The 15,885-nt window shown below is 33.9% G+C and overlaps 2 protein-coding genes across 2 annotated transcripts in view; one reads left to right on the top strand and one right to left on the bottom strand.

Annotated features, from left to right (window-relative positions):
* Positions 1-1,505: 1,505 nt before the first annotated feature.
* LOC306844633 (relaxin-3-like) lies at positions 1,506-2,739 on the top strand (the record flags this gene model as incomplete). Its single annotated transcript, XM_079376905.1, has 2 exons — positions 1,506-1,692; positions 2,606-2,739. 2 exons carry the CDS (start codon positions 1,506-1,508, stop codon positions 2,737-2,739), a joined length of 321 nt encoding a protein of 106 aa, XP_079233031.1.
* Positions 2,740-3,290: 551 nt separating this feature from the next.
* Positions 3,291-15,885, bottom strand: part of LOC306844795 (SH3-containing GRB2-like protein 3-interacting protein 1) — a gene marked incomplete at its 5' end in the record, with an annotated part of 34,669 nt that continues 22,074 nt past the window's right edge. The window contains 8 exons of the mRNA XM_079377170.1: positions 3,291-5,419; positions 5,524-5,688; positions 6,406-6,470; positions 6,669-6,871; positions 8,805-8,937; positions 10,159-10,314; positions 11,102-11,213; positions 14,967-15,026. Of these exons, the coding sequence (XP_079233296.1) occupies positions 5,397-5,419; positions 5,524-5,688; positions 6,406-6,470; positions 6,669-6,871; positions 8,805-8,937; positions 10,159-10,314; positions 11,102-11,213; positions 14,967-15,026 (917 nt within the window). The 3' untranslated portion in view covers positions 3,291-5,396. The remainder of the gene's footprint in view (positions 5,420-5,523; positions 5,689-6,405; positions 6,471-6,668; positions 6,872-8,804; positions 8,938-10,158; positions 10,315-11,101; positions 11,214-14,966; positions 15,027-15,885) is intronic.

A 15,885-nucleotide genomic window follows, 5' to 3' on the forward strand; every position in this document is an offset into this window, starting at 1 on the left:
TACAGCTTATTTACAACATGAGGACCACATCACACTTTTAGAAATGACTCATTACTGAACTGTTTTTCTCTCTTACATCCCTGAAAAATCTATCATCTGAGCTTTTTAGTACAAATCAAACAATTTAGCGAAGATGTAACTCAGCTGATATAAGAGAGCTTTTAAAAAGAACAGCTGTGACATTATGACAGGAAATGGATCCTGCTTGTTTACTAATCTATATGGGACTTTTAATCCTTATGGCATATGGTCATTTATGCATTTTAAAACAGTTTCCCAAATGAGTTTTTGTGTTGAAGGACAAGTTGATATTATATTATAGTATATATTAGTATTTCCCTGCCTTTGGCCTGAGACGCTAGGATAGGCTCCAGCATTCCCATAACCCTAGCGGTTTGATGGATAATATAATAATCAAAACAATGTTTCTGAATGTCAACTCTCGCTTGCAGCTTATATTATATTATATTACCTTCACTAGCTTTTGCAGTCATTTTTAATTTAATATAGCATAAAATGAACTGATTTTATTTTTTTAAACATAGTAAATCCAACATTTACTATGCTTTCTAAAATTTAATTAACAGACATTTGATATATAATGTAATAATCAAAGCAATATTTATGTCAGCTTTTACTTGTAAGATTATGATAGCTTAATGTACCATGAATGTCCTTCAACACAAAATCTCATATATTATTATATAATATACCAAATGTCTGTTAATGAAATTGCAATTGAATCCAGGAAACAAACTAATTTTCTCTTTCTTTCTATATTTTGAAGCAAATATAATGTAATAGTTTGATACCAATTACATTAGTTTTTGATGATTTTTTTCCTTAATATTCTTCCTTTATTATGGTCCCTTGTATTGACCACAGACTTTTGTTATTTTGCCAGTAGAGATCATACTGTTAATCATCTCATGGTGCACATCAGCCATAAAATCATAATGGCTGGGATTATAGTCATATTACTCATTTGCACTACTTTTTCTCATAAACCAACTAGGTTTAAGGGAACAGAATTTGATAGTCACATCAGCAGATAGTGGACATCTGTTTTGCTCTGGGAGCAGCGTTGGTCTTTATGTGACTAGATTATCCATTCATTTAGGAGAAAATCACTGCAATGAGACCATTAAACTGGAGATGTTAAGAGACAACAGCTTGTCCCTAAGGATGTAATTTCATTCCAGATTGGGGCAGTAAAGCACCTAAATACCTGCTGGCCTTTGTTTTCCGATCAAAGTTGTTTGACTTGAGGGCATAGACTGTAAAAAGCTTGAGGGGATCGAGTAAGTGTTGGGTGGGGTTTGGACAGGATGGAACGGTCCAGCGTGAGCCGTCCAACATGCCGCCATAAATTGGGGTCGCGTCTCATGGGCTAATCAGACGTTCGCCAGACTTGAGAGAGGTTGGCAGAAGATAGAGAGGATCTTAGAGAGACAGAAGCAAAACGTAAGGGCAGAACAGGAGGAGCCGCGCTCACTGAAGCCACTATGAGAGCTTTTCACTGTCCTGCTCTGCTGCTGCCCGTTCTGCTGCTGTGGGCTGTGTGTAGCGTGTCAGACGTGCAGGCTGACGTGAAGACAGTCAAGCTGTGCGGCCGAGAGTTCATCCGTGCCGTCGTCTACACATGTGGCGGCTCCAGGTGGAGGAGGTTCAGCAGTCCGCAGGATATGGAAGGTGAGTTTACTATAGCAGAAATTCATGCTAATTATGAAAACATCATAATGTGTCTTGCATACTGGTGTCAGTGTATGAGTCTTTTTTACCATTTTAAAATGTATTACATTAAACCTCTTTCTATAGCAAATTAATTGTAGTTATCTATTTTAATAATATGAATGCAATCAGTAGAATTTTCTGATGTGTTATTTGTTCTAAAATAATTATTGTTGTATGTGCATGCGAGTATATTTTATTAATAATATATTATTTATTCTGCCAACAGCCCTGTCATCCTCTAGAAGTACTGTTAATTAATTTTTTAGTTTAAAAATTGGAAAGAATTAAGTTTAAAACAATTTTAAAAATTTGCAAATATATAAAAAAAGAAAGATGGAAAGTATTTAAAAATACTGAATAATATATAAATAAATATTATAATACACCATATATATATATATATATATAAACAGAAAATAAACTATAAAACAATGAGAAAAAGCATTGTAGTTTGAACAAGCATGACAAACTAATGTTTTTTTCTGTATTTGTTTTCACTGTTTATTTGACATTTATATTTTTTCACTAAACACTGTTCTATAAGTTGCTATGAAACAAAAGTTTTTGCCAATAACCTATGATTGTATAAATATCTGTGCATCTCTTACTCTTTATTACCCTTCAAGTCTGATGATATTTAACAGAGCACTGCTTTAATTATATCAGTGAGATCAAGTCTCCTCCAGTCAACAGATAAACAACATCTGGTGATATTACATTCCCATTAGACTGACACAAGTTGAGTTAAAGCAGGAAAACTCCTGTCATTTTCTCCTGCCATCACATCCCTTCAGACCTGATTAGAAATGTTATAGACTTTAAAATATTAGTACAAACGTTAACTTTGTAATTTGTGTTTGTCATTGCACAGGGTTATTTAATGGAGATCTAAGCAGTGCTGAAGATCTTAACAAGAGTCTGGGATCTAACCTGGCCAGGCGAGACGTGAATAGTATTTGTTGTCAGTTTGGCTGCAAGAAAAGTGACCTCACGTTGCTCTGCTGAGAAATGAACCTGTGTTTCCCCATTTGTCTCCCCATGTTTTCTTCCACATCGAGTCCAAATGAATTTGAACACTTCTCAAGTGTCCTCTATGTGTACAGTCAGTTGTAATTAATTTAACAGCTTAATTTGCCAGTAGATGATGCTAATTTACATAAAAAGCATGTCTAATTTGGGATTAGATCATTCTGCTACACTTATACTCTAAGATGCACCATGAAAGAGGTTAAATATCAAGTCTCAACAGCAGTGAAACTGCATAATGATGTGCACAGCAGTGATCATGCATTTAAAGTGTTTAATTCTAACTTGTATTTTGCAAACTTTGTCAATAAACTTTATTGCATATGCATCAGAGGTGTTTATTTCCCCCCATAAATGCTGTTAAACCAATTTGGACCAAACTGAGTAATAATATCTAATTACATTACAACATTCTATATTCAATGATTAATTAAATAATAGTATTACATAATACAGATGCACATTAATGTTTTACAATAATATTAATTGATACATTTTAAACATAACACAATACATCCACTAATCAGGCTTATATGTTTTATTGTTTTGGAAAGAGCAAAGTAATCTCAGTATCTCAGATCTTTGTTAACATTTTTTGTACAAACACAGCTTGCACATGTTGCTGGGAAGAGATGATTTACAATTACCAGACACACACACACACACTCGTACAAGCACACACACAAACTCTCCCTCTTACACACACACACAAATGCAATTCAACATTCACACACAGCTCCACTTACATCTAAACTGACGTGAGTTTTCTCATTTCTTTTGAGCATCTGAGTGACGTTTCACTTTAGACCATGTAGACATACTGATTAAGCACTACACAGAATGAAATTAATAGGATTTAGTTTTTTTTTTCCTTTCAGCTGACAGATTCCAAATTGTTCTTCGATTTAACTCAGTGCAATAAAAAAAACCCTTTAGTTACCGTGCTCAGGAAATATGCAATGCAGTGTTAATGGATGGCGACGCTCATCCTTAACGTTATTAAATGTGGATGGAAACCTATGAATCCCAAAGCACCAGTATATTCTTCTCCAAATCATCACGACGTCTACATCAGACACTCAAATATGTAACCAAAATGTTTGTTCTTGACATTGAACATCAGAGCATCTGGGAAGTTAAACAGTAGCACAGTGTTTTTTTTTCCTTTTCCTTTTTTTTTTTTTTTTTTTTTCACAAGAAACAATATTTTTCACTTTATTCATAGGTTTAAACATTTAAAAATATGCAGCTTATTTTCTCTTAAAGGACAATTTGGGAGATACACGTACAAACGAAAAGAAAAGAAAAAGCGATTTGGTCATTTAACCACTCAAGAACCTCGTCATCTCACAGAGACCGTTACCATTTGCAAAATAAAGATGTTCTGAAGCGCAGGGGCTCATGCTCAGGACACTCAATAATATGTGCTGTGGGGGAGAGGCTGGATACAAACACATCTGCGTGAATGATAAAAGAATTTACAATGTCCAAAAGCTGACAATCCATGTTGAACTAATAGTGCTGCTATACATAACACTGTAATAACATTAAGCGTGACGCATCTAGGTAGATACAGTATCCTGTTTCGTTTTCTCTTTTAAATGTCACCCCGACCCATATATATATATATATATATAGCATAAATTTTCTGTTGCACTCGAGTTAAAAAAATTATATCTGAAATAAATTGAAAAATTATACCTCAGCATTATACTGTACACAGCTACAACTACACAGATAACAAAAAGTCCAAAACTTCAAGGATCCTAAATTATGATACCATTCAAAGTCTATTCATATACAGTGTAACTTGTTTCGTGTTTTTTTTATACAACAAATCATGAATAAATAAAAATAGAATGATGTAGGCTACTCTGATGTCTAACACTGTTCCTTCAGGAACAACAGAAAGGCTATTTAACAATACAAGAAAACACCAAACGGCCTTCGAGATGTATATTATCAATTTAAAATGACTTTTCTGCAAGCAGGAGTCTTATTTTTCAAGCTGTGGCTGTCTAAAAACAGATTTGACAAAATATCATTTCTATCGTTGTCCAATTAATGAACCTGACTGCACTGTGTAAATTAAAATGAGATATTCCTGAATACGCTTTTTTAAATAAGCTTGAGCGACACCAAAATCTGATGCAGCCCTCATACTACATGCAACAGTATAGCGCCATCTTGTGGCACAGGCTCATTTCTCTTTTAGACCGTACTAATTTGCTACCTTGTTCGAAAATGTGATACTTTTGACAAACTGAATGCATAGAGTAATAAAAACATCACATGTTCAGTATCACTTTTAGAGAAGGATACAGAGATTTCAGGTTCAGTAGGCACAGCCAATAACACGTCGGACAGAAATAGAGGCTAAACCTTACCAACAAACCCAGGCCGTTTGACTGCCGTAATACAGATGTTGCAAAGTGAATACAGTTCACAAATATAAGAAGTACACCCTAAAACGGTCCACATTTTATAATGCAACTCATATAATACTGCTGGAGTGTGCGTGAGGTCCACCTGTATTATACATATACAAAGGTTTATCATAAGGTCAGGTAGGGGTCATGTCCTGTGTTTTAAATATTCAGAATTGGTCCAAAATATGCAGACTTGCATGGTGTTGTTTAGTTGTCTGCCATGTATTTTCCTATGATAAAAGCACAAATACAATTTTATGTTTTGAATAATTGCAGCGTAACTAAGATTTCTAGGCCATTACTGATCAAAACAGATGTCGCTTGCATTACTGACCTGCTGCAAACCTCTTCTTGATGAGGGAAAAACGATATCCAAGGCCAACCAGCTCAATGTCACAGCCTGACAGAGTGCTGCCCTCACTGGTGAACTGCACTGCCACCGGAGCGGGTTTACTGGGACCCTCTGTTAGCTGGAAACGGGCCAGCAGAGATCCAACACCTGAAGATATAGAAAAAAGGGTGGATGAAATAAAGAGAAGCAATTCATTTATTACTAATTATTATAGATAGTTTAGACCGTTCAAAAGTTTGGAGCCAAGACCACAAAACCAGTCATAAGGGTACGTCTTCACTGTCTGAAAGCTGAATAAATAAGCTTTCCATTGATGTATGGTTTGTTAGGATAGGACCATATTTGGCTGAAAAACAACTATTTGAAAATCTGGAATCTGAGGTTGCAAAAACACCAAAATATTGAGAAAATCGCATTTATGGAAACTTACAAAATATCTTCATGGAACATGATCTTTACTTAATATCCTCATGATTTTTGGCATAAAAGAAAAATAGAACATTTTGACCCATACAATGTATTATTGCTTACAAACAGACCCGTGCTACTTATGACTGATTTTGTGCTCCAGGGTCACATATATTTTTTTAAAGAAATAAATACTTTTACTATTACTACAACAATTCAGCAAGGACGTATTCATTTCACCAAAATTGTCAGTAAAGGCATTTACAATGTCAAAATATTTTTGTTTCAAATAAATGCTGTCCTTTTGAAATGTATATTCATTGAAGAATCCTGAAAAATTCAAAAATATCAGAATGATTTCTGAAGGATCATGTCACGCTGAAGATGGAGTAATGGCATCTGAAAATTCAGATATTACGTGTATATATACACACAAGAATGAACCATGAATCTGACCTCCATTCTCAGACTTCTGAGAAATATCTGGAATCTTCCATAAGATTCTCTGCTGTTCGGCATTCCTATAAAGATAGCAATAAAAAAAATATTATATTACCTAGAAAGAAAGTTGTTGATCTGTCAAAATGCTCGTACTATTCATAGTATCAGTTTTCAAACTCTCAAACTAAAATGCAATCATAATGCTTCATTTTCACAATGACAGTCTGATTTTTGTAGGCTGGTAGTCCATTAATAGAAGAATCTAGTTCATTTCTCACCAGGCAGCTGGGGGAAGCACAGCCTGCAGTTTGCTGACGCCTCCGTCCACAGGGATGAGGAATTGAACATTGTTGAGGGCGACAGGAGTGGTCATGGCACCACCATTGTACTTGTAGTCTATTCTCAGATCGGTACTGGTGGGCTCACACCTCCAGCTCACTGCTAGATTTAGAGGAGTGGACTGTAGACCATTCGGTAACACCTGAGGCAAATTCAATAATGAAGCATTAATGACATGACCTCATTCTCATCAATCTCAAAAACAAAACTATGTTTTAAATTCAATTCTAAAATTAATTGAAGTAATTAAGAATAACATTAAATTAATTAATTATTACTTTATTAAATTATTAATAAATAATTTAAAATAATGTAATAAAATAATATAAAATAAAATAATTATGTTTCAATTAAATTCTAAATAATTATTAATAAAATTATTTATATAAATTATTTAATAGATATTAAATTAATAATAAATAATTTAAAATTATGTCTTGAATTAATAATTATTAATAAAAATATTAATAAATTATTCGATGAAATAAATTATTAATTAAAAAATTATTTCATTTAAATTAAAATAATTTAATTTAAATATAAAATTACTAATAATTAATCAAATTAATTATTAATAATTTAATAAATTAAATGTTAATTTTATTTTTATATAAAAAATAAAAATAAAGATAAGTATAATATATAATATAATATATATATATATATATATATATATATATATATATATATATATATATACAGTGCCCTCCATACATATTGGAACAGTAAAGACCAGATTGCTCTGTTGCCTGTGGAGTCAAGACATTTGCAAATATGATTAAAAGATGAATATGAGACAAAACTACAGAATGTCACATTTTATTATTAGCCGTTTCAACACATACATGTTTTACCAGCTAAGAAGATCAGCACTTTTAGAGTTCATCCCACTCATTGATGTGAGCATAAGTATTGGGACAGTTGAACATAAGGCAGATATAAAAGATTAAAAGCTATTATTTAGTTGCAGATCCCTTGCACACAATCACAGCAGTGAGTCTGTGACCCATAGACATCACCAGACTCTTGGTCTCATCCTTTGAAATACTTTTCCCAGCCTTTAATGCAGCCCATTCCAATTGTTGTTTGTTTTTGGGAGTTTCTGTCTTTACTGTCCTCTCCAGCTGGTGAAATTCATGTTCAATCGGATTTAAATCTGGAGATTGACTTGGGCAATCTAAGTCTCCTGAGGACAGTAGATTGTCAGAGCATCACCCCAGCTTTCTGGAAGTTGTTGGTGATTTTACAGATACGTCTTTTAGGGTTAATTTTCACAGCTTTTATGATTTTTATGATCAGGTAGTTGTTAGTTGCTGGCGTCGCTGGTGGTTTCCAAACTCTTGATTTCTCCATGCCCTTTATTTTTGCTATAGCTCTTAATTGACTTCCTCTTTTCTTTTAGCATCCAAATGTCTTGCTTTTCTCTCAAAGTCAGCTCCCTCGTCTTCATCCTAGTTTGTGTGTGTCATCATCGAATGCAAGATTCAGAATACAGAAGTAATGGATATAACTGATACGACACATTCCCTGCTTTTAATATCTGAAGAATTAATGCAACAGGACACAGCTGATCACTTAGAAAGACCTGGCAACTGTTCCAATACTTATGCGTATACTTACTCACATCAGATGGGAATGAAACTCTAAAAGTGCTGAACTTCTTAGCTGGTAAAACATCTGTGTGTTGAATCATCCAATAATAAAATGTGACATTCTGTAGTTTTGTCTCATATTCATCTTTTAATCATATTTGTAAATGTCTTGACTCCACAGCCAACAGAGCAAATTTGTCTTTACTGTTCCAATAATTTGAGGGCACTGTATATATATATTATATTATTATATATATTATATATCTTAATAAATAAAATCTAATTTTACTTTAATAGTTTGTTTTAAGGGCATTTTTAATTTACTCCTGTTAACCAATTCAGACCTTTACTAGGTCTCGAAGCTAAACCAACCAAGAATTACTTGCGTAAAAATAAAGCAAATACTAGATATAAATTTTCTAAAATCCAAGTACTACAAGTACTCTTATGTCTCTGTGCTCAGTGTTGCTTTGAGTTTCTCACCTGATATTTCAGCATGTCTACATTGTAGTAAGTTGCTTGTGGTTTCTGTTCCGCCACCTTCTTTAAATGGGTCATCAGGTTTGGCATATTCACCCAGAACTCCTTTGAGTTGGGATTGGGCTGCGTGGTGTCACTGTAGGAAATTTGAAAGTGCATTCAATCTGCAAATCATACTCAAATAAAATTATCTGTTTGTCCTGTATCAACATGCACCATTCAAACGTTTGTGGTCAATATGTTTTTCTAATTACTTTATTCAGCAATTTTGCACTAAATTTTGTGACAGTTCATTTTTGACGTTTTAGTTCATCAAAAAATCCTGAAAAAAATGCATTATGGTTTTCTCCAAAAGACAGAGCAATTGTTTTCAACATTGATAATAATAAGAAATACTTCTTGAGCAGCAAATCAGCATATTAGAATGATATCTGGACTGTGTGGCACTGAAGTAGTAGTAATGGCTGCTAAAAATACAGCTTTGCCATCACAGTAATCAATTACATTTTCAAATTATTTTGAATTGTAATAATATTTCAAAATATTACCATTTTTACTAGTGCTGTCAAACGATTAATCACGATTAATCGCATCCAAAATAAAGGTTTTTGTTTACATAATGTATGTGTGTATTGTGTATATTTATTATGTATGTATAAATACACACATATACTACAGTATATTTTGAAAATATTTACAAGTATATATTTATATTCATATAATTTATATTATATATAAATATATTTAATATATAAACATAACATTTATCTGAAATATACATGCATGTGTGTGTATTAATATATACATAATAAATATACACAATACACACACATATTACGTAAACAAAAACCTTTATTTTGAATGCGATTAATCGCGATTAATCGTTCGAAAGCACTAATTTTTACTGTCTTATTAAATAATTGCAGTCTAGGCAAGCATATAATACCTTGTATTAAACCCCAAAGCTTTGAATGGCAGTGTCTAAAGCTTTTGCGAGATCAATAAATGATCACTACTCCCTCACTACTCCTACGTAAGTGTGGAGATCACATATAATTAGTCAGACAGTGTGTGAGTCAGCCTCAGCCGCACAGGAGTGATTCTGAAGTGAAATCACACACTGAAAAGATGCGCTTAGCCATAGAGAAGTATTACCATAAATTACAAACTCTCCATCCTTTACTAATCACTTACATTACTAGTTAGTCCATAAGCAAAGCAATGATTCATAATACATTTCAGGCTAATCCCTTATTTGTGTGACTAATAAAGAAATGTATAATAATCTCTAGTCAATAAATATGATGAGGTCTATGTGACAGCTCTGCTGTAGTCGATGTTAGATGAATGTTATTACCAGCATAGTAACTGAGGGTTAGGAAGGACGTGTTCCAGACGACTGTAGTTGGTTATGCTGAAGGTTAGCACAGCAGGCGAGGTGTTATTTGCAAAATGCCGTGTGATGCCTGCTGGGAAGGACAACACCATCTCTCCAGTGATCTTCACCACACACCTTAGAAAGTGACATTATTATACACATACATAAGTAAAGGTCTGGTGTGTGAAACAGTGTTAGAAACAAAGTGATCAATAAACAAATTCATGGGAGCCATTCACACAGAATAAGTTTTTTCCTTTTCACTGCACTACATTGTTTTTCTGTGTAAACACATGCTAGACGGACATCTTTGGTGTTCTAAAAAGCAGACACAAGTTAAAAGAAGTTCAACTTTTTAAAAAATGAACCTCGAGACCTTGCGTTTTTTTCCATTCCAGTACCACGAATAGAAAAAAATACAAATATGTTATGCTTATTTCTCTGTAGAAATTGAATCATAGCATAATAAATCTAAATATAAAGCATCAACTAATCTTAATATTATACTACAATAAAATATTATTATTATTAAATAATATAAAATATATGTTATGTATAATTTATTTATTATTACTTATCAATTGTGAAATATCACAGGCAGCTAAGGGTACATCTGTGCTGCATTCAAAATTCCACCAGATGGAGGGATTTCAATGATGGGATGTTATGCAAATATTGGATTCAGATGTGCTTCAATTGAGGAATAATTTTAGGTTTTGAAAACAGACTAAGACTATGCCTCAGAACTTGGTAAACAACTTAAAATGATTATAGATTATGATGATTATGGTTATTCTAGCCAGCTATATATATATATTTACATTTACCAGATACATAATATATAAATATTATATATATTAAATATATAAATAAAAGCAATATAACATGGTTCTGATTCTGAGATGTGAAGACTGTCACATACTTATTGGGGTCAGCTCCTTTGAAGTAGGCACTAACTGTCTCTGTGAAAGCTGCAGCCACAGGCAGTGTGTCCTGGGCCCCCATGGTGAGGGGACTGGGCCCTCGAGAACAGCCTGAGAGAACAAAAACACACACACAGAGTTACAAAACGCAATTTCGATCAGTCACTGAGATACAACACAGAGGCCAATACATGACTGACAAAGAATGGGAAAATGGAAATACAAACAAATAGACAAACAAAACATCTCAGTTTATGAGACAATCAGCGGCTGACAAAACTCATTTCTTCAGTTGTATTTTAGCAATGCACTTGAACCCAGACCAAAAATCTAGAACAATGCCTTCTTCAGATGAACTCTATTTTCAGTTTACTTTCCTTGACCACATTGTAAGGACTTATCAGTAAAGGTGTATTTAATGTTTATTGTCTTGTTTTATGCAAGCATGATCAAATTATGAATGTTAAATAGCCGAATCATGATTAGTTTTCACCTCAAGCTTGAGCAAAAGCATACAAATTGATGCCCATACTGAAGTTGCAATACACTCGTTTCAACAATATTAAACAAGAAGAAGAAGAAGAAGAAGAAGCAGCTCACGCGTGATGTTTAACTACAGGAAAATCATGCAGTTATTTATATGGTTGAATTTGATAAACTGAGCAGCAAAGACACTTGTAAATAAAGTGGCATTAAAACCGTAAAGTATATCTGTATTAATACACATATTACACATAATATTCAAAGTTTTGATTGATTTTAAGGAAAATTAAATCTGGTTTTGTGTGAGTGGGATGAGAATTAAGCCCCGTTCACACCAAGCACGATAACGATAAAGATACAGTTCTAAAAATCGTTCTTAGTATTAAAGAATAGCAGCGTCCACACCACAACTATAATGATAAAGGCACAGAGAAACGATAACGTTGGAATCACTTCCAGAACAATTTTTTTTTCCAGCTGATGATCGATAAAAACACTGACAGCCAATCCGAATCAGAATGAGCTTTATTGGCCAAGTATGTTTACACATACAAGGAATTTGTTGTAGTGACAGAAGCTCCACAGTGCAACAGAAAGACAGCAACAGGACAGGACACAGATAATAAAAGAATAATATACAAATATCCAAATAGGCAATGTACAAAGCAGCAAAAACACAATATATAATATAGACAACTACTATAATCCATCCAGCTATAATGTGCTCTTGAATTTAAAGCGGCAGACGCACATGCACTTAGAATAAACAGACGATATTGTTCGCTGGTGTGGACGCTAATATCGTTATCTTTATTGTTATCGTGCTTGGTGTGAACAGGGCTTAACAAGGAATTTAATGATTCTGATGAGGATTCCAAATTCCAATTTCAATGCTTTTGGTTCCTTAATGATTATTTAAATCATCTTGAGAAAAAATAAATAAAGAAAAAAAATAAAGAAGGACATTATTTCAATGTTTGGAAAACAGGATTTTAGACAAAACCATGATGATAAATTGGGAACAATTTGGAGCCATGAAATCTAAAAATGATACTATATCAGGTCTAGTACCATATTCAGCAGATCTTTTATTCAGACATTTTTAAGTGTGCCTTAAGAATTCAAAAGTGTCTAAATATTAGTAAGTATATTGTAACGTGTTATATAATATGGTATTTCAATCACTGGAAGCAATCACATAAATCACAAGCTGATTTTTAGCACAGCTGGACGTCATTCTTCAACTAGGGGCACTTTTAGCCTTGTGAAGTTGAATAAAAAAAACTTGTTCAAAAGTCACGTAACAGTCTCATAAGTTTAAATAATTTGTCTAGTTTTAAGGTCTGTAAGAGGACAAACTTAGATTACAAGAGAAATTGTTAATATTTTACTTTTTTTCCAACCTGCAATGAACAGCTGTTATTTTAAAATAGAATAACTTATGCCACTCAAGAATTGTCTAAGATCATTTTTGTAACTAGTTTCACCAGTTTTCCACAATGTACAATAATTATACATTTGTCAATGAGATGAATTAACGGGAAGTTGTGGCCTAATGGTTAGAGAGTTGGACTTGTAATTCAAAGGTTGCGGGTTCGAGTCTCCGGCCGGCAGGAATTGTAGGTGGGGGGAGTGAATGTACAGCGCTCTCTCCACCCTCAATACCACGACTGAGGTGCCCTTGAGCAAGGCACCGAACCCCCAACTGCTCCCCGGGCGCTGCAGCATAAAATGGCTGCCCACTGCTCCGGGTGTGTGTTCACGGTGTGTGTGTGTTCACTGCTGTGTGTGTGCACGTTGGATGGGTTAAATGCAGAGCACGAATTCCGAGTATGGGTCACCATACTTGGCTGAATGTCACTTCACTACTTCACTAACTGCCCTAAGGACCAAATGCTGAACTGTACACCTGTCACACTCTGAAATTTAATATGGGACTGGGTAAGGGCTTATTATAAAATAAATATAACTTAAATAACTTTATACCTCTATTTTTATATTAAGTAGAGCATAATCTCATAAATTGTGGATACATTTTTAATGTGTGATGAGAACTTTTTAAATATTTTTAAAAAATGTGTGTGGTGATGTAAATGACAGGGTGGTGGTGGAAATGAAATTAATGTGAATGTAGAGAAACAGTAGAGATATTTATTAGAAAAAGTCTTAAACTCATCACACTCATTAAACTCAATTCACAAAGTCATTAAACATATCAATTGTTCTTTGTAACATAAATGTCATTTCCACCACAGAGGGCAGTGTGGTAGTTTTTTGTGAAAAAATGGAAGATAGCTTCACTGATTAGCTTTGAATTAATACTTAGCATTTCATGCATGCAAAATACTCTTATTTAACTTAAAATTTTTATCTTTTTAAAGACACCCTTGAAGGTACAGCATGTTTGGAAATGACATAGAATAAATATATTAACTGATCAAGCAATATTTACCTTGATTTTTCTTCATTTGTTGTTGATGAGAATTTAAATTCCCTCCATGTCCAACATGTGCTCTGATGTCACTAAACATTTCCATAGAAACCACCTAAACAATATTTCACACAAACTTTTTAAAGGGACATTAAAGTGTCGTGGTGGAAATGACACCAATACTGTGCGACAGCTATATTTTATATAAAAAGTAATATTGATAGTGGTCTCACATTAAACACTATAATGTATTTTAATTATTTTACTAGTGTTTAATTCAGGTACATTAATAGTTACCAGATAAGTCATATTTTTAAATTATATTTTCATTGTTGAAGTTTAAAAGTCTGGGTGTGCGACAAGGAGAAAACTGTGATTTTGACCCCTATAAGGAGGTTGAAAAGTATGAAAAGGTAGAAAGGTAGTAAAAAGTTTATAAGGTGGTTTTATTGTTAGTTTGACAAAGACAGAGGAATTTGTCCAAAATTATATGTATTTTTAAAAATATGACCAAAGAACATAAAAGTGCCCATAGTCGAAAATGCAGTTTAATGCTTTTCCGCAAGAAGATTTTTCTAGTCTTTTTTTATTTAAAATTTTAATTCAACCTCATTCATTTGGATTCATAAGAACAAAAAAGTATAAGACCAAAGTCAAAATGAAGAGATCAAAGCAGACGAGCCACAAAACAACAAGAATGAGAAAACATACAGTATTAGTGACAAAGGTAAAAATATGATGATCCTTAAAAGAGAAGAAAACCTGCCAGTGACTGTAAGATGAACAGTTAAATGGCAAAGGAGCAATACAGAGCAAAGCAGATGTGTGGAGGACAAGCAAATGTGTCACAGTTGGTTTTGATGAAGGAACGAATGCATGAGAAAAAGGGGGAAGTCAGATGAGACTTGAGTGTGCACACGCTACATCCTTAGATATTAACCCCAACTTACCTTCAAAGGTTAAATAAAACTTGCCTCTGTCAAACCACACGAGGGAGGGCTGGTCTGTCTCTGTGTTGGAGGGGAAGGAGGTATAAGGATGGGGGAGTGAGGAGAGGCAGGGAAGGAGAAGTGGGAGAGAAGGACAGTAGCGTGAGTCACACACAGGTCCATCATATGGCACAGTGATGGGGGCCAGGGGCACAGGTCAAAGGTCAAGATGGTCACAATTCACCTCAGATGGAGATGATTAGGATACGTGAAACACTCACAAATGTTGCACAGGACACTGGACAGGCAAATAAATAACTGCAATCTAATTCAATCTGTGTAGTTATTAGTCATTTTATTTGCAGCAAGACTACAAGTAAGAAAATAAGGTGACTTACAGCTTCTATTAGCTTCAGATTTATAGTTATTATTGTTAATAATAACGCATGTGTAAACTATTTTAAGGTGCATTGTCTATTAAAGGCCTGTTCAACAACTAAGAATTGATGTTTTTGAGATCGGGGGAGATTCGAGAACACAAAAATTATATTCTTACAAATTCTGATTCATTTACGTATAATATCAGGACAGATGAATGCTGGAAATGATTTGCACACTGCACACTGAGTCCAATGCGTATTAATTAATCCGTTACAAATCCATTTGCAAAACAACACAAAATGGAGACTTCAAGCAGTGAGGATGATTTTGTTGTCCTCTCTCTTCTTAAAAGGGGAAAAAGAAAGAGGAAATATTGGGTCCATCTATACCAGAGAGGAAGGAGAGTTCCACCTCCTTATCAAGGAGCTGCGGGATTATCAAAGTTTACTTCAGGATGTCAGTTGCTCAGTTTGATGTTTTGCTAGCATCAATATGGAGCCACATATTAAAAAGAAGACCACCAATTTCCATAAACTCAGTGTGCAAAGACCTATCGAGT

This window comes from Barbus barbus (assembly GCF_936440315.1).
Source record: "Barbus barbus genome assembly, chromosome: 25".
NCBI lineage: Eukaryota > Metazoa > Chordata > Actinopteri > Cypriniformes > Cyprinidae > Barbus > Barbus barbus.